This window comes from Narcine bancroftii, chromosome 8 (assembly GCF_036971445.1).
Source record: "Narcine bancroftii isolate sNarBan1 chromosome 8, sNarBan1.hap1, whole genome shotgun sequence".
Classification (NCBI taxonomy): Eukaryota; Metazoa; Chordata; class Chondrichthyes; order Torpediniformes; family Narcinidae; genus Narcine; species Narcine bancroftii.
Window position 1 is genome coordinate 136,742,649 of NC_091476.1, and position 25,339 is coordinate 136,767,987.

A 25,339-nucleotide genomic window follows, 5' to 3' on the forward strand; every position below is an offset into this window, starting at 1 on the left:
GTAAAAGACATTCCTGATGAAGGGCTCAGGCCTAAAATGCTGACTGTCTTTCATTTTTTATGGATGCTGTGTGACCTGCTAGGTTTTTCCAGAACTTTGTGCATTGTACAAGGTGTTTAGTTGTTGACATGAACCTAGTGGGCTGTATCTCTCTAGATGTCCACACTAAAGTCCAATGTTATTCAGTTGTTTTTCTTTATTTAAAGGGAACAGCTGTGCTGACAGTTTCCTGTATCTGCACCTGGAGTTTTTGGCAGAACCACTGAGTGGTATTCCTTTACGGGACCTTATTTATAGTCTGCAGTCACAAAATATTCTGACAGATGTGGAGAATGACCTACTGATGAAAACCTCACCCCTGCACAGAGGCCAACGGCTGCTGGAAGTCATTGTCTACATGAAGTCGGCTGCTGAGAAGGCTGATTTTGTTTTCCTTCTAGAAGAAGAACGAAGATCTTTCCCAACACTGAAGAAATGCCTGGATGAGTTCCAGCAGGAATTTGAAAAGCTGCGTAAGTGAGCTGGGATGAATACGGGATAAGTTGGAAATCCTTGCTGGTTAACTTTTATTCAGGTTTTTATTTTACTGTCCTCATAAACAGCAATCCCTCTTTCACGTTATTGAAAGATTATTCTGTCTCTTAGCTGGACAATTTGGCTCCTGTACTCCTTGCCATATAATAACCTCCAGAAATATTTAATTGGCTGTGAGGTACTTCCGGGTGTCCTGAAAGGAATGTGAACACTAGGTTAAGTTGCAGTGGTGACTTTTAATGCTTGAATAGGTTCTGGGTTGGTTGTTCCTGGAAATGATCCAAGACCCTAGCCTGCATCCAGCAGAGATAAACACCCTTCAGCCCATGTGATCACTGCTGATGTTTGCCTCCCACCTATCTTTCTGCACCCTAAGCTGCATCTTCTATTTCTAACTGTATACGTTTAAGTTTAATTTGGTATGTCACATTCTACCTAGAACAATGAGTAGGGTTCTTCTGCGAGCAATCTAACTATAATATCCGTACAGCAGCATAGAGGAGGACAAAAGTCCAATGGCAGAGTGTGCAATTACAATGATCAAAAGGTCAATGAGTACAAAACAAGGGCAACATGATGGAAGAATATTTAAAAAAGAACCATTAATGATATAAAAAGTGTTAGCTGACAGGGACAGCAGAATCGAATGGTTGTATTTTATGAGGAGAGAGGAACTCAAGAGGTTTATTTCTTTCAGGCAATGAGATAGAACTATAACAAACCCAGGTGACCCATAAACCCAACAGCAATAGATATTCACCAAGACAAATGATTACTTAAACAAAAGTTACTTTTAATTATCTTTACACATGAAAATAGAATCAAACTTTAACTTATCACTATTGACTTACTTAACCTAAGATAACCCCCTTCTAATTCTAAGCACACGTGTATGTAATGTGTGTGTAAGTTCAGAAAAGTTCTTTGATTTACAGTCCAATCTCACTTCTCATTCCTCCAAGTTCATTGAATGCAGGCAATTGTTATACTGTGCACAGATTTTAACATTTATAAAGTTCACCAGGCTTTGGTGCTTGAAAGATAAATGGTTACCACTCAGGAAGGTTCTTGTCAGTTTTCAGAGAGAGATTTGTTGTACATTTACTTCCATCAGCCACTTCAGTGTCTTGCCAAAGAAACTTGCTCCATCAGGGTTTTCTAGATGATAACCTCTTTATTTCAGGTCACCACAGAGTTCCTTCTTGTTTCACTTATTCCAAGTGAACCATTAGACAGCCAGTCCTCTCCTCTTGCATGACCCACAAGGGCTTTGACCAGTGTGTCTCCCAAAATGGAGCTTTCTATAAGCTTGCCAGCTTGTCCTGTTCCAGTCCCAGCTGCTGGCTGTAACACTGAATATCTGATCTCTCTCTCTCTCTCTCTCTCTCTCTCTCTCTCTCTCTCTCTCTCTCTCTCTCTCTCTCTCTCTCTCTCTCTCTCAGAGAAAGCCTGTTTGACTCTCACTGCTTGCAAAACCACATGACTCTCTTACAACAGCAAGCTCTCCTCCAGACAATATGTGGCTCCAACAAGCTCTTTCATCTGTTGCCTTTTGTAAACAACGATCCATTAGTGAAGTCACTTGAGTACTCTTCAAAGCTCTTGCAAAGGCTCTGAGGCCCTGACATGTCTAGCATTAGCAGAACTCCAGTATTTCAAATAAGATCTGCTTTAAAGTGTTTGTATACAACCTACTCTAACAAGCCTTTCCCAATTTAAGTCTCAAAAACATATCTATATATTCTGTCACAGAACCTAATAGGGAGGTAAAAGCAGATCCAATCAGAACACACAAAGGAGAATGGGGGTGGATGAGTAAAACTTTCAGGATTGTAGGAAAGGAATAGGGATTTAATTGTTTAAATGGCCTCCTTTATAACTGCAGTATTCATTAAAATGGAATGGGGTTAATTGATGCTGGCCATGAATACAGTGGACTGAATAGCCTCCTTTACAATTGTGAAAACGCAACGTTGGAGAAACTGAGCAGGTCAAATTGTACTTTATATAGCAAAGATAAAGATATATAACCAATGTTTCAGGCTTGAGCCCTTCATCAAGGTATGAGCAAAATGTAGGCAGGCATCTGAATAAAGTCGTGGATGGTGAGGGCCAGAGAGAGCAGAACAGTCCCAAAGGCAGGAGGTAATAGGTGAATAAGGGATGGAGGGGGTGTGTCTGTGAATGGAGAGGAAAGGGGGTGGAGAACTGGAGGAAAGGAGGGATGGGGAAGAGAAGGGGAATGGGTGAGCAGAAACTGGAGAAATCGATGTGAATGCTATCTGGTTGGAGAGGGCCCAGACGGAAATGCTCCCCCTGTTTGCTGGTGTGCCCTCCCTTCTTTATCTACCTATTATCTCCTGCCTGTGGGACTGTGCTCCTCCCCTGCCCCTCCCCTTACCATTTTGATCAGCCACTTGCTCATACCTTGATGAAGGGCTCGAGCCCAAAACATTGGTTATGTACTCTTTATCTTTGTTATATAAAGTGCACTCTTTGATCCGCTGAGTTTCTCTAGTATTGTGTTTTTACTTCAACCATGGTGTTTTACTTCTTTATGATTGCTTCATTCACTATTGCAACATCTTTGAACTCTTCAGTGAATCACAGTTGCCCTTTTGTCCCTTAGGTGATGGATACATACCTCGTTTCAAAAGATACATTCCTCTTAAAAGGCTGCGAAGGCGTGAGGACCTCCCAGCAGATGAACGAAACTCGCACTGCAACTTCTTCCGCCTTTTGTACCTCATAGTCTTGGAGGGGACACGTGTGGCACAGAAGCTTTTTACCGATCGCTTGTCGCCCAGCAATCTCCAGGCGGAAATAAGGAAGCTGAAGAAAGCAGAACTGCACCGGTATTTCAGGGAGTTCCAGTTCATCTTTGCTTCCCACTCTGACTGGGGGCTGCTGTATCCACAAAGGCCTTCCCGCCTGGAGTTCCAGAAGTACGACATCACCCTCGTCATCTTCCTGATGATGCACATCAAGTCTTTCCCACAGCCGAAGAAAGGCTGGCGAGTGGAGCCTCCTCCTGACGATCACTCCAAAGCGGCCAGTCTCCTCCGCCTGCTCTTCCTACGGAGGAGGCTGCTGCTGAGGGACCCAGGTGTGCCAGAGGAGGAATTCTTAGCAATGTGGGGCGAGGCAAAGCAGTGCCTGTGCCGGCTCGGGAAGGATCACGAGGAGATTGAGGACATAATGTTCTCACCTAGTTACATGCTGTGGAAGGATTACAAGCTGATAGCAGAACTCTTAGGAAAGCAGTGCTCGGAGTTGACCGCACAGTACATGATGACTATGAAAGCTCACCTACGTAAGGACCAATCTGATACCTTTCCTCTCACAACCCTGTGACATTGGATACCTGCTGCCATATCGAAGGTTTCCAGATATACCAATGCGTCCCGTGCAATAATGTAATGGAATGATCCCTCTTGATCTGAAATGTTTGTGTTATTGGTTTCACTTTTATCCTTCTTGTATTGCTCCACATGTATTGGCATCTTGCTTTTACAAGACAGGTTTTTCCCCTAAAAATCAAAAAACTGGTGATGCTGGACAACTGACATAAGAAACACTCAGAAGGTCAGGCAGCATCTGTCGAAGAGAAGCAGGGCGGATGCTGCAAGTCAGTGGCGCTTTATCAGAAGTGAGAAATCTTTCTCACCTCTCTAGCTCTGATGAAACCTGACTGGTCTGAAACTTTCACTGTTTCTCTTTCCACAGAGACTGCCTGACTTGCTGAGCTTTTCTCTCAAGTTCATATCAAGGGACTATCGAATGTGCTTGAAACTCCAGTGCGGTACTGAGAAAGTGCCGGCTTGTTAGAGGTAAATTGCATTTCGCTGATTCTCGTAGCCCTCTAAGCAGCAGTAGGTGGGTAGTAAGAAGGTGGAAAACAGAGGGCAGCACTTCAGACTGTCCACACCAGTCCTGTGCTATGGCCTGCCTGTTAAAAAGCTGGAGGAGTTCTCTTCTTCTGCAGGATAACCACACGAAGTGATAAAGCCAATATATGAGAGTCTGTTGACTGAATTGGGAATATGGAGCTTGGCGGAGCATGCAATGGCCAGGAGACATCTCCATGCATGGTCCAATGTTGTGCAACATTTGTGGGGCAAGGCATAAACTTTTCCTTTTATTTTAGTTTTTAATGTTAATTTAAATATATAGTACGGACACAGACCCTACCGGCCGACACCACCCAAACATGCTTATGTGGCCAATTTATCTGCTAGCACTGTACATCTTTGCAACGTGGGAAGAAACTGGAGTACTCGGAGGAAACCTAGGTGGCCAGTGGGAGAATGTATAAACTCCTGTTACTGTAAAACCCCTTTTATCGGGAATTCAAGCAACCAGCAGCCTGAAGCAACCGGCTTAAAAAATTGTGGAAAATAAATAGGTCAAAAATACAAAAGTTTAAAATTGGCACATCTCACCTTTAGTTTGCCAATCGTGCAACTTGCAGTCTCAAGCAACCAGAATATTCACTTATCCAGCATCTACCAATCCATATAGGTGCCAGATACCAGGGTTTTTTTTTAACTATTTCTTTTCCATCGCATTGCTCTCTGTGGGAACATGCTATGCTACATACTTTCTAAACTACAAGAATGCACTTTAGAAATAATTCATTGGCTGTAAATTTTAAAAAAAATCTGATTTATCACTTAACTTGCCACAGGATGAGAGAAGAGGGATAAGGCTTGAATACCGTTTTTCATCCATCATGAATGTGTTGGACTGAATGATTTCCCCTCTCTTGTTCGTCTTGTTAATTTTATTCTAACTTCTGACTGTTCCTTATTGTTGCAGAGACAAAGATGAAGGAAATGGTAAGGATAGGGGAGATCAAAGCGGAGCCTCCTCCAGGAGGGAGAGAGAATCCCACACCTCCAATCGACACAGTCACACCAGACAGGAGAAAAGAGAAAGGGATGGAGAAGGAGGTGGAGACTGGCGGAGAAGGAGAGGTTCCATTGGGCCAAGGTGCCTCGGAAGAGGTAGAACAGGGGTTTCTTGCTTGACTTGGCTGTTCTGTTGACTCTTTACATTTGATTTTTATTTCTTGGCTACTTCATTTGTTTGCTGGACATGGACATCTGGTGGCTTAAACTCCAAAGGTTCACGCCATAGATGCCCATCTCCCAAGCAGACACCTTCACCAGGAAGTTCCTTTGAAGCCTGTACAAGCCACAGTGTAATTCCCTGTTGATGCATGCAAGATTCAGTATTCCTTTATTGTCATGTTATAGGGCAGACATTTAATATTACACAAAATTTGCTTCTGCCTGCCTTAAGGCAGACAGAGTCACTATTAATGTCGCCCGGCACCCCTTACAGTATGAGTGAAAGAGAAGCAAAAGAGAGTCCCTTCAGAGTCACTGTGTCCGTGGATTCCCCTCCAGCACTCCCACAGCCTCTATAGCTGCTTAAACTCCATTCGATACATTGGCAAACCAAACTCCAGATTCAAATTGTCGATACGATCAGGAGACTTTCAGTCCCCAAGACCTTTCTTGCCTTCATTGCCCTCTTGTATCCCAGTTCTTATGCCTGGTTCCCATCATCCAGTCTCCAGCAGCCCACAGCCTGTGTGGGTCTCTCTTAGCCACTGAGCCCCTCGCTGGTCCACTGCCATGGTCGCTGTCCTGTCGGGTCATCTCCTAGGCTTCTCCTTCCCATGGTTGGGGTGGGGAGGGGGGGGTGTTCTCCCTATTTCTGCCGTCCTGCATCTGCTGCTCCCCTGGAGTCTACAACTCTTCACTGCCACTGCCAAGCACAGGCGCTACCGTCTTGGGCACAGAGCCAGAGGAGGCAGGATTTTAAATAAAAACATAATTGGTTCCTTTAACAGGCTGTTTAAAGCCTGCGCAGAGCCGTTGACGTAAAGACTGGGTGATTGGATCATTTGGATCAGCACAGTTCTCCATTCCTCTCTCTGGGTTTGTCCATACCAGCAGCACCAGCAGGCTGCCATTTTACTTTTGAGACAAGATGCTGGAAACTGGACCATAAAACAACCAAATGGAGAAACTTGGCAGGCCGAGCAGGTCGGGGTGGTGGTGGGGTGGGGGGGTGAGTGAGTGGTCAATGTTTTGGGTCAGATCCCTTCATTAAAACTGAGTCTTGATGAAGGCTCCCAGCCTGAAACGTCGACTTTTACCTTGCACTGACACTGCTCGACCTTCCGTGTTCCTTCAGCAGATCGTTTTGAGTGTGTCATTCCCCATGTTTGCTCTTGCTCCAATTGTATAATTTTAAAAAAAGTTTTAAATTTATTGTACAATGAGAAGGATTATTCTGCGAGCAGACCAACGGGTTATCTGTAACATTCATACAGCCATGCAAAGAGGACAATTACAGGGTAATTGAAAGATGAAATAGCCCAAAGGGAGGGCAGCATGAATGGACTGTTGTGGGATATCTGTACCTGCCCTAACCTTCTCCCTGGCCCACTGCCAGCTCCATTTCTACCTATTAGGTGCGTGAAAGGCCAGCAACCTATCACACCACTTATGCTGGTCAGTGGTTACTCAATGGGTGGTCATGCTGACAGAGAGAGAGAGAGTACAGGTTCAACTCTTGCAGCAGACCCTTGAGCAGATGCTGCTCTGCAATACTGAGGAAGTGCTGCTCTGTTAGAGAAACTGTTATCCAGAATGGTGTTTAGCCAAGGCCACGTCTACTCTCACAGGTGGAGTAAAATAAAAGACCCTGCAGAACTATTTGGAAGAAGAACTGCATCTCTGGGGAGCAAAACCCGAAGGTCTACAAACACTGTGATTGAAGTAAAAATGTAATGCTGGAGAAACTCAGCAGGTGAAATGGTGTACTTTATATAGCAAAGGTAAAGATACATAACCGTTGTTTCTGGCTTGAGCCCTTCATCAAGGTATAAGTAACATATGGACAGGCTCTCAAACAAACTGCTTAGTATTTTGAAGGAGTTTGTATGTTCTCCCTGTTTTTCTCCAGATGGGCCAGTTTCCTCCCTTCCTTCAAATCCTGTAGGTTAATTGGATGACGTGTGTTTAAATGACCGCTGTTTAAATGACTGGAATCGTCTTCTACCATGTTGTAAATAATTTTTTTTTAAATTCTTCAATCACCATCACTGAAAGCAGATTTTTGGGTCATTATTGCACTGCTTTCTGATGACCTGAAAGGCTTGTACTTTCCCCACCAGAAGATGCTTGACAAGCTGAATTCTTCCAGCATTTGTGTCTTTGTAGAAATAATGATAATGAGTTTATTGCCATTCATGCAAGCACAGTGTAGATGTGGACCAAAATTCTTACTTGCCAGAGCCAAACTGGTACTTTGGTGTAAAACAATAATTCCAATGGTATTTATTAAATTACTTAACATAAAAGACAGAAAATAGATATCCAAGGTTATAGTGCAGAAGGAAATGAAACCTGGAAGTCTGCAGATGCTGTGAGTGTAGTAAAAACACAGAAATGCTGGAGGAACTCAGCAGGTCTCGCAGTTTACATAGGAGGTAAAGATGCAGAACCAACGTTTCGAGCATAAGCCCTTCAATAGTGCAGAAGTTCTTTAAAAGATGTTGGAGTAGTTTATGGATGTAAGGTTCAAGAGCCTGATAGCCATTGCGGGAACAAACTGTTCCCGAGCCTAGAGGAGCTGGACTTTGGGCTTCTGTACCTTCTTCCAGAAGAGGTTGACACACAAGAAGAGCAAACAATGGAATCTTACGCAAATAACGAGAAGCTGGAGGGTCTCAGCAGGTCAGGCAGAATCCAGGGAGAGAAATAGACAGCCAGCTCTTTTGGTTAGGAACCTTTTTCAAGACTGGATTTGTTTAGGAATCTAGCACCTGCAGTTTTAATTTTTTTAAATTCCATCACATTACTGTTGACGAGGACCTTGCTGTGCACGGATTGGCTGTCGTGTTTTCTGAGTGACCGTGGTGACCACAACTTATTGTCTGGAAAGTATTGCAGAACAAGATGTGGAAGGTTCTGTATTATCAAAAGAGTAATGTGGTTGTGGCCTGAAAATCTGTATGCAGTGATGCTGGTTGCTTGGAGAAAGTGGCACAAGAGTGTTGCCTTGCAGGTTGCGTTGCTAAACTTGACTGAGATCCTTTGGCAATTGCAGTGCACCTTCCTTGAGATTTCCATGGTCATAAAGTCATAGATCTTTGCAGCATTGAAACAGGTCCTTTGGACCATCAAGTTGGTTCCATTTGTCTGCATTCGGCCCATACTTCACTCAACCCCATCAATGTAGCAGAATTTTGAACGTGTGATTTCAAGATCTGTGGGTGAACTCCTCATTATTCAAAGTTCATCTTTCTCTCTCTTTTTCCTAATTCCTGCAGGGGATTTCACTTTCGTTTCAAGTCTCCGCGAAAGGCGAGGGAAGTTCACAGCCACCTGAGTCAACATATGCGGTAAAGTACCATTTTCCCCTTGTGGCTGTGGGGACGATCTTGTGAAGCAGTCAGGGCAGCCGGGGTTGGGAAAGAGCTCCTGGAGAGGACTCAAAGGTCTGGATTAAGTGAGTTCCCACTGGTGAAAGTGGCACCAAAGACTCTGAGGACCATGATATAGGGTACTTGGGAAAGGAGGAGAAAAAAAAATATCTTTACAGAGGGAGTGGTCAGTAGTAGCTAGCCATGGGTTTCTTGAATGAGAATCCATATTGGAAGGGCCGAAAAGTTTCAGGGGAAGTAGGAGGGAATTGGGGCTGACGGCTCTTGTGGAGAGCCAACACAGACATGATGGGGTGAGTGGCCTCTCTCGCGTTTGGTCATTGATGAGATCATTTTATTGAAGTTGGCCCAAACAGCTGCCCCCGACTTGCCGCATGTGAATCCAATAGTTGGCTCATGATGAGAGAACATTTCCCCCTGTCCCATCCGACACAGTGCTGATGATAGACACCCCCACCCTCCCCGCTGTGCACACTTGGATCTCTTGCAAAGAATTTTATGGCAGGATCTAAACCTTTCCAAAAAAATGTTTTAAATTGCAGGGTGATGCCCAGAAGTACAGCCGCAAGAAAAAGAAGAAAAAGACCAAAGCTAAAAAGGTAGATCCCTTGGAGGATGTGCCATGGATAGCCATCTTTCACCTTTCCTTTTTGCTTTCTCTCTCTCTCTCTCTCTCTCCTCTTTTCTATTGTTTCTCCTTTTCATTTTCCCTTTTCTCTCTTCCCTCATTGCCTCTCATTCTCTTTTATTTTTTCATTATTCCTTTGCTTTGCCCTTTTCACTCCCTTTCTCTACACCAGACATTCTCAACGGGGCACATTTAAGTAAAAGCCTTATTTTCACCTCGCGTAACATAAATAATTTTTTTTTGTTTTAGTCGGTAGGAGAGAAGTATGGAAGAAACCAAAATTTGACTGCTTCACAGGAAAGGCGGCCTGTAAACTTAAGAGCAAGGGTCTAAGGGGGCTGTAGCCAAAAAAAAAACTTGAGAATGGCTACTCTTGACAATAATTCAACCGACAAGTAGTAAATATATTCACCATATATACTTGTGCAAAAGTCGACACCATATAAAAATCAACGCACCGATTTTTGGGCCAAAATCCTGGTATATTCCATATATCATGTGTTAAAGTCAACCCAGTCTCTCACCTCAGTCCCGGCCTCTCGCCCATCAGAGCTCCCAACTCTTCAGTCGTGAGCTTCCCACCTGGCTCTGGTTGTCTGCCCATTGGAACTCCCAACACCTCCAAAGATGCAGAAACTTACCGCGGTCAAAAGTAGTCAACCCCATAATTGTTTTAAAAAATGGTATACAAGATTTGACTTTTACACAAGTATATATGGTTTTTAAGCAACATTTTTCTTTTGTATATAAAAGCAAAATAAATTTGCAGATGTGAATGTAGGAAATGAAAACAGAAAATATGATAAATACTTATGTGACATTCGGGGGAAAGATAAACCGTTCGGTTTCTTTTCTTGCAGGTGTTGCCTGTTCTGCTGAGAATTTCCAGCATTTTTTCTTTTTAGTTCTTGTGTTGAGAGGGTATTTTTTTTAATGTAGCAGAATGTTAGCACACTGAGATTCGGCATCCTGCCTCATCAGCAGACGTTAGGACATTAAGAGCGCAACTCTGGTTGAAGATATTAATTTAAGGAGAGAGGTTTGAGGGAAGATACCAAGGTTAAGGGTGCTGGCAGCTGAAGGGCCAGTGGGCAGAATCCTTCAGTTTGAACGCTTCAGATGTTCGCTTTCAAGAAGCAGAAATTCCGGTCAGATGCCCTCTCCTCCTCCCCCCTGTCTGAGGGCATTGAGGGTGGTGGGGTCAGCTCTGTGGTCACCAAGCTGACTTAACACTAAGCAAACAGCAAACAGGATGTTTCCACACCACCACCCCTGCCCCCCCCCCCCCCCCCCCACCATGCTGGGATGGGTCATGGACCTCCTGGCTCACAGCTCCTGTGATCAGGTTCAATGCAATACAGATCCATCCCCCCCCCTACCCCCATCCACCCCTACACCAGCAGTCTGAGTGGAGTTTGCACAATCTCCCTGTGACCATGTTTGTTCCCATCTGGTAAATTTAATTGGCTGCTGAGATTTGCCCTGAATGTGGGTGGGTGGTGAGAAAATTGGGATGAGTGAGAGGGTCCATAACAGGTCAATGTGAGAATGTGAACACTGGTAGCTAGTGTTGACCCTGACCGGTCTACCATGGCCAGTGTTAACTATGGCTGACTGACCAGGTGACCAGCATATGCCAGGGGTTTGAGATTGATCATGGCGGCATTGGCTGGTGACCAGCATTGACCACATGTCGAGTGCTGACCATGGTTGCCATTGACCTTGTGACCAGCATTGCCCATAGCTGAACATTGACCACGTGTCGAGTGCTGTCCATGGTTGCCATTGATCTTGTGACCAGTGTTGACCTGGTGACCAGCATTGCCCATAGCTGAACATTGACCGCGTGTCCAGTGCTGACCATGGTTGGCATTGACCTTGTGACAAGTGTTGACCTTGTGACCAGCATTGCCCATAGCTGAACATTGACCATGTGATTGGCATTGACCATGGTTGATGGTGATAATGTGACCAGCCTGGTCTCCCGTGCCATGAGGGAAATGAATGCCATGTGCCTGCCCGTTGCCATATAGGGAGTGGCCCTCTGTTCCGTTCCAATGCAGCCACATCTGACTCCAGCTCCACTGCTGTACATTTGGCCCCTGAGCCTTGACCGGGGAATGTTGCCAGAGTCGCACTTGGCCCCACAGAGCACCTGACCGGTCAGTTCCTTGCTTAGCCAGTGGGTTCTATGTTGCTTTTTCCAAAGTTAACTGTTAACATTTTCTTCTGCACAATGTTTTCCAGAAGTCCGTGACTCCCGTTGAGACCATCAGTGAGAAGGATCTGGATAGTACAGCTGATGAGGACAGGTACACGGCCAATCAAGTCCATTCCCAGCCACTATTTGACCAAGCCATTCCTCATCTGTGATAAGACAAGTATTGACAGACCAATTCCTTTGCAACAACTAGGCATCACTGCTAAAGTCAGAATTTGTTGCTCATCTCTCTCTGGCTTGAGTATCATCGTGGATTGTACAGCTCAATTCCTCCCAAAAACCGTTACCTACCTGAGCTAGTCCCATTTGACTGTGTTTGGCTTATCTCCCTCCAAATCCTATTTCTGACTTTGTCTTCTAAACTTTGTACATGTTCCCGTATCGACCACGTCTTCTGATAACTCATGCCACATTCCCACCATCCTATCTTTTAAAAGTTCCCCTCAGGTCCCCTGTTAAACTTTCCCCTCTCCATTTAAATCCATGCCCTCTCGTTTTTTATTCTTTTACCCTGGGAAAAAGGATGTGACTGTTCACCTGCCCTGTATCTCTCACAGTTTCACATACCCACTCCTCAGTTGCTTTGCTCCAGGGAGGAAAAAAAACAGCCGATGTAGTCTCTCCTGGTAACATGGCCTGCTAATATTCCTGTGAATCTTCCTGCACCATTCAGCTTGATGACATATCCCCACCCCCCCCAACACTTCGCAAGGCGAGTCGGTCACACTGACCTGTCTGATTGAACCAGTGCAGTGTGCTCCCACAGGTTCTGGACATTGGCAAGTCAAGATGGTGCCCCACTTGGAGGGGAATTGGTAGGTGGCATGTCCTCCATGGGAGAAGCTGTAGGTTTGGGAGGTGGCTGGGCCAGTGACTGCAGTGCACTTCGTACATGGTGCCCGCTGCCGTGGTGACATAAGAAGGGACGTTAAGGATGTCTGATTGGAAACTGCTTTGTCTGGATGGTGTCAAACATCCCATGGGCTATTGGTGCTACACTCATGTAGGCAAATGGACTCCAGATGTATCGTGTAATTGGTGCAATAGTTTTGCTGTAATAGGAGGCGATCTCTCTCTCTCTCTCTCTCTCTCTCACTCTCTCCATCCTTTTCTCTCTCTCCTTCCTTTTCTCTCTCTCCTTCCTTTTCTCTCTCTCCTTCCTTTTCTCTCTCTCCTTCCTTTTCTCTCTCTCTTTCCTTTTCCCTCTCTCTTTCCTTTTCACTCTTTCCTTTTCTCTCTCTCTTTCCTTTTCTCTCTCTCTTTCCTTTTCTCTCTCTCTTTCCTTCTCTCTCTCTCTTTCCTTCTCTCTCTCTGCTTTCCTTTCTCTCCCCCCCTTTCTCCTCCCCCCTTTCTCTCCCCCCCTTTCTCTCCCCCCCTTTCTCTCCCCCCTTTCTCTCCCCCCCTTTCTCTCCCCCCCTTTCTCTCTCCCCTTTCTCTCTCCCCCCTTTCTCTCTCCCCCCTTTCTCTCTCCCCCCTTTCTCTCTCCCCCCTTTCTCTCTCCCCCCTTTCTCTCTCCCCCCTTTCTCTCTCCCCCCCTTTCTCTCTCCCCCCCTTTCTCTCTCCCCCCCTTTCTCTCTCCCCCCCTTTCTCTCTCCCCCCCTTTCTCTCTCCCCCCCTTTCTCTCTCCCCCCCTTTCTCTCTCCCCCCCTTTCTCTCTCCCCCCCTTTCTCTCTCCCCCCCTTTCTCTCTCCCCCCCTTTCTCTCTCCCCCCCTTTCTCTCTCCCCCCCTTTCTCTCTCCCCCCCTTTCTCTCTCCCCCCCTTTCTCTCTCCCCCCCTTTCTCTCTCCCCCCCCTTTCTCTCTCCCCCCCCTTTCTCTCTCCCCCCCTTTCTCTCTCCCCCCCTTTCTCTCTCCCCCCCCTTTCTCTCTCCCCCCTTTCTCTCTCCCCCCCTTTCTCTCTCCCCCCCTTTCTCTCTCCCCCCCTTTCTCTCTCCCCCCCTTTCTCTCTCCCCCCCCTTCTCTCTCCCCCCCTTTCTCTCTCCCCCCTTTCTCTCTCCCCCCTTTCTCTCTCCCCCCTTTCTCTCTCCCCCCTTTCTCTCTCCCCCCCTTTCTCTCTCCCCCCTTTCTCTCTCCCCCCTTTCTCTCTCCCCCCTTTCTCTCTCCCCCCTTTCTCTCTCCCCCCTTTCTCTCTCCCCCCTTTCTCTCTCCCCCCTTTCTCTCTCCCCCCTTTCTCTCTCCCCCCTTTCTCTCTCCCCCCTTTCTCTCTCCCCCCTTTCTCTCTCCCCCCTTTCTCTCTCCCCCCTTTCTCTCTCCCCCTTTCTCTCTCCCCCCTTTCTCTCTCCCCCCTTTCTCTCTCCCCCCCTTTCTCTCTCCCCCCCTTTCTCTCTCCCCCCTTTCTCTCTCCCCCTTTCTCTCTCCCCCTTTCTCTCTCCCCCTTTCTCTCTCCCCCCTTTCTCTCTCCCCCCTTTCTCTCTCCCCCCTTTCTCTCCCCCCCCTTTCTCTCCCCCCCCTTTCTCTCCCCCCCCTTTCTCTCCCCCCCTTTCTCTCTCCCCCCTTTCTCTCCCCCCCCTTTCTCTCTCCCCCCTTTCTCTCTCCCCCCCTTTCTCTCTCCCCCCTTTCTCTCTCCCCCCTTTCTCTCTCCCCCCTTTCTCTCTCCCCCCTTTCTCTCTCCCCCTTTCTCTCTCCCCCCCTTTCTCTCTCCCCCCTTTCTCTCTCCCCCCCTTTCTCTCTCCCCCCCTTTCTCTCTCCCCCCCTTTCTCTCTCCCCCCTTTCTCTCTCCCCCCCTTTCTCTCTCCCCCCCTTTCTCTCTCCCCCCCCTTTCTCTCTCCCCCCCTTTCTCTCTCCCCCCCTTTCTCTCTCCCCCCCTTTCTCTCTCCCCCCCTTTCTCTCTCCCCCCCTTTCTCTCTCCCCCCCTTTCTCTCTCCCCCCCTTTCTCTCTCCCCCCTTTCTCTCTCCCCCCTTTCTCTCTCCCCCCTTTCTCTCTCCCCCCCTTTCTCTCTCCCCCCTTTCTCTCTCCCCCCTTTCTCTCTCCCCCCTTTCTCTCTCCCCCCTTTCTCTCTCCCCCCTTTCTCTCTCCCCCCTTTCTCTCTCCCCCCTTTCTCTCTCCCCCCTTTCTCTCTCCCCCCCTTTCTCTCTCCCCCCCTTTCTCTCTCCCCCCCTTTCTCTCTCCCCCCCTTTCTCTCTCCCCCCTTTCTCTCTCCCCCCTTTCTCTCTCCCCCCTTTCTCTCTCCCCCCTTTCTCTCTCCCCCCCTTTCTCTCTCCCCCCCTTTCTCTCTCCCCCCCTTTCTCTCTCCCCCCCTTTCTCTCTCCCCCCTTTCTCTCTCCCCCCTTTCTCTCTCCCCCCTTTCTCTCTCCCCCCTTTCTCTCTCCCCCCTTTCTCTCTCCCCCCTTTCTCTCTCCCCCCTTTCTCTCTCCCCCCTTTCTCTCTCCCCCCTTTCTCTCTCCCCCCTTTCTCTCTCCCCCCTTTCTCTCTCCCCCCTTTCTCTCTCCCCCCTTTTTCTCTCTCCCCCCTTTCTCTCTCCCCCCTTTCTCTCTCCCCCCTTTCTCTCTCCCCCCTTTCTCTCTCCCCCCTTTCTCTCTCCCCCCTTTCTCTCTCCCCCCTTTCTCTCTCCCCCCTTTCTCTCTCCCCCCCCTTTCTCTCTCCCCCCCTTTCTCTCTCCCCCCCTTTCTCTCTCCCCCCCTTTCTCTCTCCCCCCTTTCTCTCTCTCCCCCCTTTCTCTCTCTCCCCCCTTTCTCTCTCTCCCCCCTTTCTCTCTCCCCCCCTTTCTCTCTCTCCCCCCCTTTCTCTCTCTCCCCCCCTTTCTCTCTCTCCCCCCCTTTCTCTCTTTTCTCTCTCTCACACTCCCCCACCAACCTCCATCCACATTATAAAATACTGAGTGTTGTTTGTCCTCTCACAGGGATGAGGATATTTCCCAGGTATCTCATCAGGAAATGTGGGGAAAGAAAGAGGTAGGAATTCTTACAGATTGCCTGAGATTCTATCGATGAACTCCCTGAGACGATGCTTTCTTGATATAGCCAGAAACCGATCAATGTGTTGCCTGAGGCACAATTACCCAGCCTCTAATCAGCTGAGATTCCTGGAACTGGGATTCTGACAGAACTCTGGGGAGAAGGCCATGAAGAAGGAGGGTGGCATTTGGACTTCTTCATCCAAGTTGGACTGAGGTGGCCAGATGTTTGGGCACAGTGATGGGACAGAAGGGAAGGCTGAGAGAACCAGCTGTGGAAAGATGATGCTGGCTGGAGACGCAGAATGGCCTTTAACCCACAGTCATGAAGGTTTACGGTACATTTGGAGGCTGTTTGGCCTGTTGTATCTGTGGCAGTCAGAAATGGAGCAATTTAAGCTTCTCTAGCTTTCCAGCTCCTGATTTGTAGATTAATTTGCAGATACACACAGTGACAGGGTCGTCTGGCTCACAAACCCACGTCTCCCAAATACACCCTGGTAACCAATTAACCTACTAACCCCGAAGAAACCCATGCAGACGCGCAGAGAATTCACAAATTCCTTACTGACAACACCAGATTCGAACCCAGTATTGTAACAATATTGTGCTAAGCATTTGGCCCAACTGGTGAATTCTGTGTGTGACAAGGGTATCTGTGACCATACTGCCGTCCGCCATAATACGCCTGATCTCAGAAGCTAAGCAGGCTCAGGCCTGGTCAGTACTAGGAGGGAAGACTGCCTAGTGCTGTAGGTTTCTGTGAAGGGCACTGGACAAAGTGACAACTTTCTGCTGCCTTAAGGTGGACAAAGTGACAACTTTCTGTCTGCCTTAAGGTAGACAAAAGTTAAAGAATTTCATGTATGTTACATTCTAAATGTAGTATTATATGACAATAATGGTACCTTTACCTTTTCTGTTTTCATTGAGTCTCTTGTATTCCCATTGCATTGACAAAGTCTTTATTGGCCAAATGGTGTGAGGAAGTATGGAGATGAAATGGGATCAGTGTGAATGATGCTTGCTGGTCAGCATGGATGGTGAGGGGAGGCTTGTGTGGCCCTGTGACCTGTTCCAGAGTTAATCCACTGTTGGTGTCTGCCTGTCAGGTTGCAGAGCTGGGGGCTGCAGTGAAGAGGTGGCAGCTGGTGTGCGAGGAGAAGGATTCCCAGTACCAGCAGCTGTTGAAGCAGCAGAACAAGACGCTTGAGATCTACAAGGTCAGTGCCAGAGAGGGCTGTGGGAATGAGAGTGGCAGGAGGCCATTCAGCCCCTCTCTCCTGTTCCGCCAGCCAGTTTAATTTGTTATCGTGCGGCACAAAAGGGTCTGTTCTTCCTCCTCTGTGTCCATGTTCTACTGTGGCAGGGAAGGACACAGAAAAGATTCACAATGGGCTGAGACACTCTGCTTTCCATGACAAGCTAGGACTCTTCTCCCTGGAGCGTAGGACGCTGATGTTTATAAAATGGTGAGATAAGGTATTAAGTCGTGGTCTCCAAACCAGAGTGCGGAGTCTAATACTAGAGGGCATAGATGTAGGGAAGAGCGAAGGGGAAAGAGCAATGTTTCCACACAGGCGCCATTTGGAGTGAGCTGCCAGAGGATGTGGGAGAGATGGGTGTGGTTGAAAAATTTAGGAGGCATTTAGACAGGCACGTGGATAGGAAGGAGGATCGGGGCCAATACAGGCAACTGACAGCAGCTTAGCTGGAGAACTTGGTCAGCGTGGATAAGTCATGCCGAATGGGCTGTTTCCTTGTTATAGAACTCCACTCAATCACTGGAGTTTCCCTTCTCTGCATTAACCTAATGCCTTCAATTGCTTTAAGATGTAGAAACCTCGCCTTTTCTGACTTGAGGATATCCAGCAATCATCCCAGTGCATTTTTTCCCCAGTAGAGGACAGCAAGTTTTCATCAACCTGCCTGGTCCACAGAATTCCTCCAGTATTCGCTTTATTATGCTACCACTTCTGTGTTTATTGTTACTTGGGCTCCCTGGTCAGGGTCACATAGTGTGGAATTAGGGCCTTCAGCCCAACGTGTCCACCTTGACCAAAATGTCCCACCCACACTGCTGTGTTTGTGGCCCACATCTCTCTCAACCCATCCGATCTGTGCATCCATTTGTGGGATGTCGCTGGCGGCTTGTGGGTTACTGTGTTTCCCTCTTGGAACTCTCTGCCTGAAAGAGAGGTGGACACAGAAACGGCCATCACTTTCGAGCTGATGTGGAGAATCGTCCTCTCTAGGGCTATGGTCCCAATTAGGAGAGAGTCCTTTTGCTACTGCTCCAAATCCTATTTTCCACAATTCTATGGACCTGGATGAGAGGTTGTAATTGGTCTCTGATCTCACAGGAGAGTATGATGTTGGGTTCACCCTGGGTATGGCCTAGTCATTGAGCACTTTTAAGCTGCAGCACCTGGGTAGCCCTCCTGGGACCCAGGTGTGATTAGTGGGGCAAAGGTGCTTCCAGTCACTTTTAAGCTGCAGGGGGATCGACTCATTAAGTTGCCAACCCGGCAATTTAAGGGGGATCCTGCCCCATGATGATGCATTGAATGATGCGCCACGCTCTTATCAGAAGTGACAAATCGAAGTCCAAATAGCAAATGGGAATGATCTTCACATCCTGGCTAAGCAACTCCTCTGATCTGTAGAACAGCAGGCAACTGTTGTGACCACTGCTGTCAGGCAAATGCTGCAGTCATTGGAGAAGGAGCAGGATGTAAGCACTGCACATTTCAGTAGATGCAGCCCGGAGACGCACGCAAGCAACCACTGACGTCACCAAAACAACTGGGTCGGCCATTCTTGTTTTCAAGCTGCTGGTGGACACGACCTAGGTAATTTTAACTGGGTTCCCTCACTACCTCTGAAGTAGGTCAGAGACCCAGTTGGATTTGGACCATGCAGACTGGCTCAGACCCTTTCAAGCTACCAGGTGAGTTGGGCGCTAACTGGGAAAATTGCCAGGTTAACTTCATTTTACACGACAGCTTGAAAGGGCCTATTTGAAGCGATTGTTTTTGGCCACAGGGTGATCTTTGGTGGTGATGACTGCCACCTGGTGGTGGATTTCACATTAGTAATGCCGAAAGGCTTCTTCATCCCGTTCCCTTGCTGACCTCATGCGCTGTCAGACTGAGACGACCTGCAAATTAGAGGAGCAACACCTCATCTTCTGTCTGGGCTCCCTCCAACCGGATGGCATTTAGACTTCTCTGGTTTCCATTAAATTCCCCCTCGCCCATCTTCTTCCCCCTGTCGCCTTTCCCCCAGCTCTCTATCTCTCCTTTCCCTTTTCCCTCTGTCTCCTTTCACAGAGCTACAATCAATTATTACCTTTCCTCTGATCATATCCCTTAACACCTTTTGGATTTTGGTCTGGACTCCTCCCCCTCTCATTCTTCCCCCTTTTTCTCTCCAATCTTTATCCAGGCTCCTTACTGTTTTTTCTTGCTTCTACCTTGAAGAAGGCTTTGGTCCAAAACATCAGATGAGTTCCTCCAGCAGTCCTGTGTGTTTTTACTTGGACCATGTCCACTCTCTGCTGGAGATGAGGCCACCTCCTTGGGTTTGGATAAGGCACCGAATGTGATGGGGAAGGAGCCAGCATCTCTGTCGGAGTGCAGAGTGCCTGGCTCTCGTTGAGTACAGAGTGGGTTGGAATGTAGGGGGCTCCTACTATTGGGAAGGAGGTACAGGAGCCTGAAGTCGAGCACCCAACGCCACAAGGATGGCTTCTTCCCCTCTGCCATCAGATTTCTGAATTGATAATGAACCACAGACATTACCTCACTTTTTTCTTTTTTTGCACTCTATTTATTTTGAAATGTAATTGCATCAATATTTTCACTAATGCTGCTGCGGTACAACGAATTTGACAATAGGTTCTGATTCTGCATTGATTTATATTTAAACTTTTTAAATTTTAAATGTAGACACACAGCATGGTAACAGGTCCTTCCGGCCCATGAGCCTATGCCGCCCAATTACACGCAATTGACCTATAACCCTCGTATGTTTTGAAGGGTGGGAGGAAATTGGAGAACCCGGAGGAAACTACAAGGACACGGGGAGAGCATACAAACTCCTTACTTTGGTGCCGAATTTGAATATCGGATGCTTGACGCTGTAACAGCGTTGTGCTAATCGCTACGCTAACTGTGCCTCTTGCTTGATGCCTATGTTTATTTTTTTCACTTTTAGCAACAAACAGCGGAGGTGCAGACGCTGAAACAGGAACTGGAGAATGAGCAGAAAACGCAGCAACATGACAAGAAGGTTCTTCAGGAGCAGATCAAAGACCTCCAGGAGGTGCTTCGGAGCAAAGAGGAGTTGCTGAATAAGTAAGAGGTGTTTTGAGTCCTGGTTAGCTGAGTGCTTGGGATTCCCTGAGTGGGGCATCTCCCAATGCATTGGTTTCCCCATTCATGAGGCTCCAGCACACACCCAGCTCTGAAATTTTACTCTGACATTGTCATCTGCTCCCATCTGTAGAACCTCCCTCCTTTATCATTTCCCTTTTGCCTGACACCTCTGCCTTTACAAGTGGACAAACTCGGAACTCCATCCATTGATAACCCCACAAAACATTAGGCTTTGAGCTGTCAAGGTGTGAGTGAGTGCTCTGACACTCGCCAGGGTGCCCTTGGGACCAAAGGCCTCAAAGTAGGAGGAGAGATTGGTTAGGCTAGATCTTCATTCCCAACAGTATTGGTGGGGGGGGGGGGGGTGACCTTACTGAGGTTTATAGAATCAGGAAGGGACATGGATAAAGTGAATGCTTACACTCATTTCCCAGGCTAGACGGTTCTAAAATTGGAATGTGAGATGGGAGAGAACTAAGAGGAATGTGAGGGGCAACTTTTTCACTCTGAGGGTGTTCCTTATCTGGAATAAGCTGCCGGAGGAAGTTATGGAAACAGGTACAACAACAACACTTGAAAGGCATTTAGACAGATAAACAGATCATAAAAGTTTAGACGAATGTATAATGCCATTTTGGTAAGCATGGTCAAGTTGGGCTGAAGGGCCTGTTGTGTGCTGAATGACCCCATTGCCCTGAAATTGTTTCTGGCCTGTCTTCAGCCAGCGACCATAGTGTTAGGGAATTGGTGATCATACCCCTTCCAATATGGAATGGTTCACAACGTGTCTGGAGCAGTAACCATTGCCCTCCCATTCTTGTCCATGGTTAAGCTAACAGGATTAAACAGTGCATCTGTTGCCTCTGTGGCCTGATTTTCCCCAGTCTACTGCATGTGCTGGTAAAATAATTATCCACATGGTCTGAGTGATGGTGCTTGTGATATAGTTTGACTGTGACAACGGGCCAAGCTGTAAATGGAATAATTCTGTGCAGGTTGGAGAAAGAGATCCAGGCGCAAGATCAAGAGCTGGAGAACCAGAAGAGACAAGGCCAGCAGGAACAGTGAGTAGCAGATGCCTGACCGGTTGGAAAATGGGCGGTTATACCAGGAAGGGGGCCTGCTAGTCCATGTACTCATTTCACTCAATTATTGGATAAAAATGAAGGAGGCAGTTTTGGGAACATAACAACTAGTTGATCTTTCAACAGTGGGTGATGATTGGGGATGTTTTCTGTGCTGTTTTGCAGAGATCATTGGGCGCAGGAGAAGTGCCGGCTGGAGAGGCAATCAGCAAAAAGCAAGGACGAGTTCATCGAAGCCATGAGAAGGGCGATGGCTGCTGAGGTATGTCCTCGATTTGGTTCACTTACATCCTCAGCAAGGTATTCGCTTTTACCTTCAACAGAAAATGCTGAAAACACTCAGCAGGTCAGACAGAATCCATAGAGAGGGAATTAATGAAGGCTCTCTGACTGGAAACATGAACTTTTTCCCTTCCCATAAATGCTGCCCAACTGATAGAGAATTGTCAGCATTGTTTGCCTCTATTTCAGGCTTGCTGGATCTGCAATAACTGTTTATTTTTATTTTGCCATCATTCTTTGACCGATTACACAAATCAGGAGTGGGCCAGCGACTGAACCACCGTTGAATGAGATGTTGGCTGGTCTGCTTGTAACATGGCCTGTGTTCTTGTCTGACCTCTGACATCTGCTTGTCAAGAAACTATTTACCAATGCCTCCAAAATATTTGAGGACTTTCCTTCCACTGCCCTTTTAGGTGGAGACTTCCCAAGGCAGAACCACTATGAAGTGTCTCTTCATTTTAAAACATGACCCTGCATTCTAGACTTTCCACATCCTCTCCTCCTCCACCCTCGAAACTGCTCCAAATCATCCCCTCTTGCTTGTTGGAACACCAATGGATATCTCCCCTGTCCGACCTATTCCCGTTTACAAGTGACGCAAGGGATTAGGAGAAGGAATGGACTCCCTCCTCAAGCCCACCCTGACTAATCCACCAGAAGCTCAAACCCTCTTCTGTGCTTGTCCTAGTTTGTTTGGTAAATCTTCTCTATACTGCTCCCAAAACATTACCATGCCGTCCCCTCTCCCTCTTCCCCTCATCCCTTCATCTCCCTTCCATCTTCTGTCAGAGAGCTACCCTTTTCAGCTTGATGCCTTCTCCTCCTTCACTTTTCAGCTTTTCTCTTCAAAAATGCACCGAATGCTTCTCGTGCATTAGCCTGTGTTCCTCCCCCTTCCCCTTCCTCCCTCTTCTCTCCTCCAACTCCCCTTCCCCCAGCATTTTATTCCAGTTTCCTACTCTCTTGATGAAGGGTTCAGGCCCAAAACGTCAACTGCCTTTTACTTCCCATGGATGCTGACTTCCTCTGGCCCTTGTCAGATGTGAGTAGATTGGGGATGAAGGCAAGACCAGGAGGCCCAAAAGCTCTCTGACCTCCTGGTGTTTGTTTGCTTTCCTAGGTCCAGGTTCTGGAATGCAGGCGTGACAAAGGGACTGCTTTTCTCGAGCAGGCTTCAAAGGAAGGCGAGGTTAAACTGTCTGGCTTGAGACAGAAGCTGGCGAGGTAAGCAACTGAGTCCCTCCAGCTCGCTTTGGATACAAAGAGTCTCAGAAGGTCCTTGGACCTGAAGACGTCTGCGCACCATCCGTTATCAGTCACAGTATCATCTAAATGTAACTTCCAGGATCTAGCAGTGAAGTTTAGTGGATTCAGATTCATCGAAGGATGGAAGGATTACAACACAGAAGGGCGGGGGGGGTTGGGGAGGGAGGGCCCCATCCTTTGGATTCGTGAGCATAGCTCAAGCCACTCTACAAACCTCCCCACTCTCCATCAACTCCATCAGCACCTTCTGATGCATTGGAAGAGCATCCCACACACTAATGGACTCCTCTTTCCCTGGCCACACTCACTTCTGCCTCTTTCCACTGAGAAGGAGATTCAGGAGGATGAAATCGTGTCCAGCCAAGGACTGAAGGAATTCTTTTCTTGCTGCTCCCCATGTGCACTCCCTGCTGCCCTTGAGCTCTATGACCATATATCCCCTGCCTGTGGGCCTGTGCTCCTTCCCCCACCCCTCCCCCCCACCATTATACTCAGGCGCCTGCTCATACCTTGATGAAACCTGAAACACTCGTTATGTATCTTTACCTTCGCTATCTCTCACGTGACTCTGGGCATTGTATTTTACTCTGCTGTATGAGGGTGGTTCGACTTCCTCGGTGGCACGCAAAATGAGCCTTTTCACCGTACCCCAGCACATAACCTTGTTCCTATCATTGTGGAACATTGTTCCTATCTCCACTGTTCATGCAGACCCGAAACTTTCTATCCAATTCCCTTTTTCAAAGACGAACTAAATCACCCAGCCCTGTCCACCCCCAGTGTCCAATAGCCCATTGCATTCTGGATATGTCAATGAAAAATCTCCTATCCTTCCTGAGTAATGTATGGGGGAAGGGATACATAAGCAGTCTTCTCGTGGGTCTTTGGTAACGTGATCTGAAGGAAAAGACCAGAGGTTTAGCAAGCTAAAGTAGGTGTCGGAAGGATGTTCCCCATGATGGGAGAGTCCAGACAACAGGGCACAACTTCAAGATTGAAGGGCACCTGGTTAGAACAGAGATACGGAGGAATCTCTTTAGCAAAGGGTGGTGAATCTGTGGAATTTGTTGCCACAGATGGTTGTGGAGGCCAAGTCAATGGATGTATTTAAGGCAGAGATTGATAGGTTCGTAATTAGCCAGGATTATGGGGACACAGTGGGCCTGAGTGGGGAAATGGATCAACTCATGATTGAATGGCAGGATGGACTCAATGGGCTGAATATCCTATTTCTGCTCCATGTCTTATGGTTTTTATACCAAAGATGTGCGGTTTGGTAGGTTAATTGGCTGCTATATTATTGCCCCCAGTTTATAGCCAAGGGGTTGAACCTGGGATGGGAGCAGGAAGTTGATGAGAGAGGGAGGGGGGAGGATTTTTAAAAAAAATGGGATTAAAGTCAAATGAGTGCTATGGGCATATGAGTGCTTGAGAGGCAGCTTCAGTGGGCCATACAGCCTCCTTCCTTCTGTATCTCTCTATAATTGAGCAAAGATTGGCTTGTAATGAGTCAACATTACTCCAATCATTGAATTCCAGTGGGATATCAGGTTGTTGACATAGATCCATGGGAATCTGTCTCTAAGATGGAACCTGTTCAATCATATTAATCCATCCTAACCAAAAAAAGTCTTGAGAAGTTGGAGGGGCTCATCAGGTAAGTCAGTATCCATGGAGAGAAGTGGACAAGCCAGAGTCTAATATTTGACATGTCCACCCTATCTAAACTCCTCATAATTTTATAAACTTCCATTCGATTGACCCCAGCCTTCAATTATCCAGGGAAAATAATCAAAGTTGGTATACTTCTCCCTCTGGGCAACATCCTGGTGAACTCCAAAAAAAATCTCTTCTCAATCTGGATAAGTGTGAATTGATGTATTTTGGAAGGTCAAACTTAAAGGTAGAGTACATGAGTAATGGCAGGATTCTTAACATTGGAAGAACCTAGGGACCTTAGGGTCCAAATCCAACAGGTGTGTCAATGTTACCAAACAGGTTGGTAGGGTAGTTAAGATGGCCTATGGTATGCTGGTCTTTATTAGTCAGGCGATTGAGTTCAAGAGCTGTGAGGTAATGTTGCAGCTTACAAAACTCTGGTTAGACTATACGGAATGTTGTGTTCAATTCTAGTCACCTTATCACAGGAAGGCTATGGAAGCTTTGGAGAGGGTGCAAAGGAAATTTACCAGGATGGTGCCTGGATTGGAAAACATGTCTTAAAGTTAACAGAGCTAGAGCTTTTCTCTTTGGAGCAAAGAAGGAAAAATGTCTTAATGTCTTAAAGTCTACAAGATTACGAGAGGCATAGAAAGGGTAGACAACCAGCACCCTTTTCCCAGGGCAGGAGTAGCAAACAGATGAGATCTATTTAAGGTAAGGGGAGGCAAGTTTAGGGGAGACATTAGAGGTAATTTTTTTTGCGCAGTCGTGGGGAAAATGGGATTAAAGTTGGATGAGTGAGATGGAATGCATTGCCAGGGGTGCTGGAAGCTGATGCAATAGGGGCATGGATGTTTAAAAAAAAAATAGGTTATGGGTGTGAGGTAGTGAAAGATTCTATTGTTGAGTAGGTTTATATAGGA

The 25,339-nt window shown here is 47.2% G+C and overlaps 1 protein-coding gene across 6 annotated transcripts in view; it reads left to right on the plus strand.

Moving 5' to 3' along the window:
* Window positions 1-25,339, plus strand: part of LOC138741220 (E3 ubiquitin-protein ligase DZIP3-like) — an 83,348-nt gene that overhangs the window by 46,465 nt on the left and 11,544 nt on the right. For all 6 annotated transcript variants that reach the window (XM_069894953.1, XM_069894949.1, XM_069894948.1 and 3 more), the window contains 12 exons: window positions 207-512; window positions 3,164-3,847; window positions 5,353-5,540; window positions 8,885-8,956; window positions 9,541-9,597; window positions 11,874-11,938; window positions 15,686-15,737; window positions 16,852-16,962; window positions 19,958-20,097; window positions 21,114-21,182; window positions 21,369-21,465; window positions 22,609-22,712. In XM_069894953.1, the coding sequence (XP_069751054.1) occupies window positions 207-512; window positions 3,164-3,847; window positions 5,353-5,540; window positions 8,885-8,956; window positions 9,541-9,597; window positions 11,874-11,938; window positions 15,686-15,737; window positions 16,852-16,962; window positions 19,958-20,097; window positions 21,114-21,182; window positions 21,369-21,465; window positions 22,609-22,712 (1,945 nt within the window). The remainder of the gene's footprint in view (window positions 1-206; window positions 513-3,163; window positions 3,848-5,352; window positions 5,541-8,884; window positions 8,957-9,540; window positions 9,598-11,873; window positions 11,939-15,685; window positions 15,738-16,851; window positions 16,963-19,957; window positions 20,098-21,113; window positions 21,183-21,368; window positions 21,466-22,608; window positions 22,713-25,339) is intronic.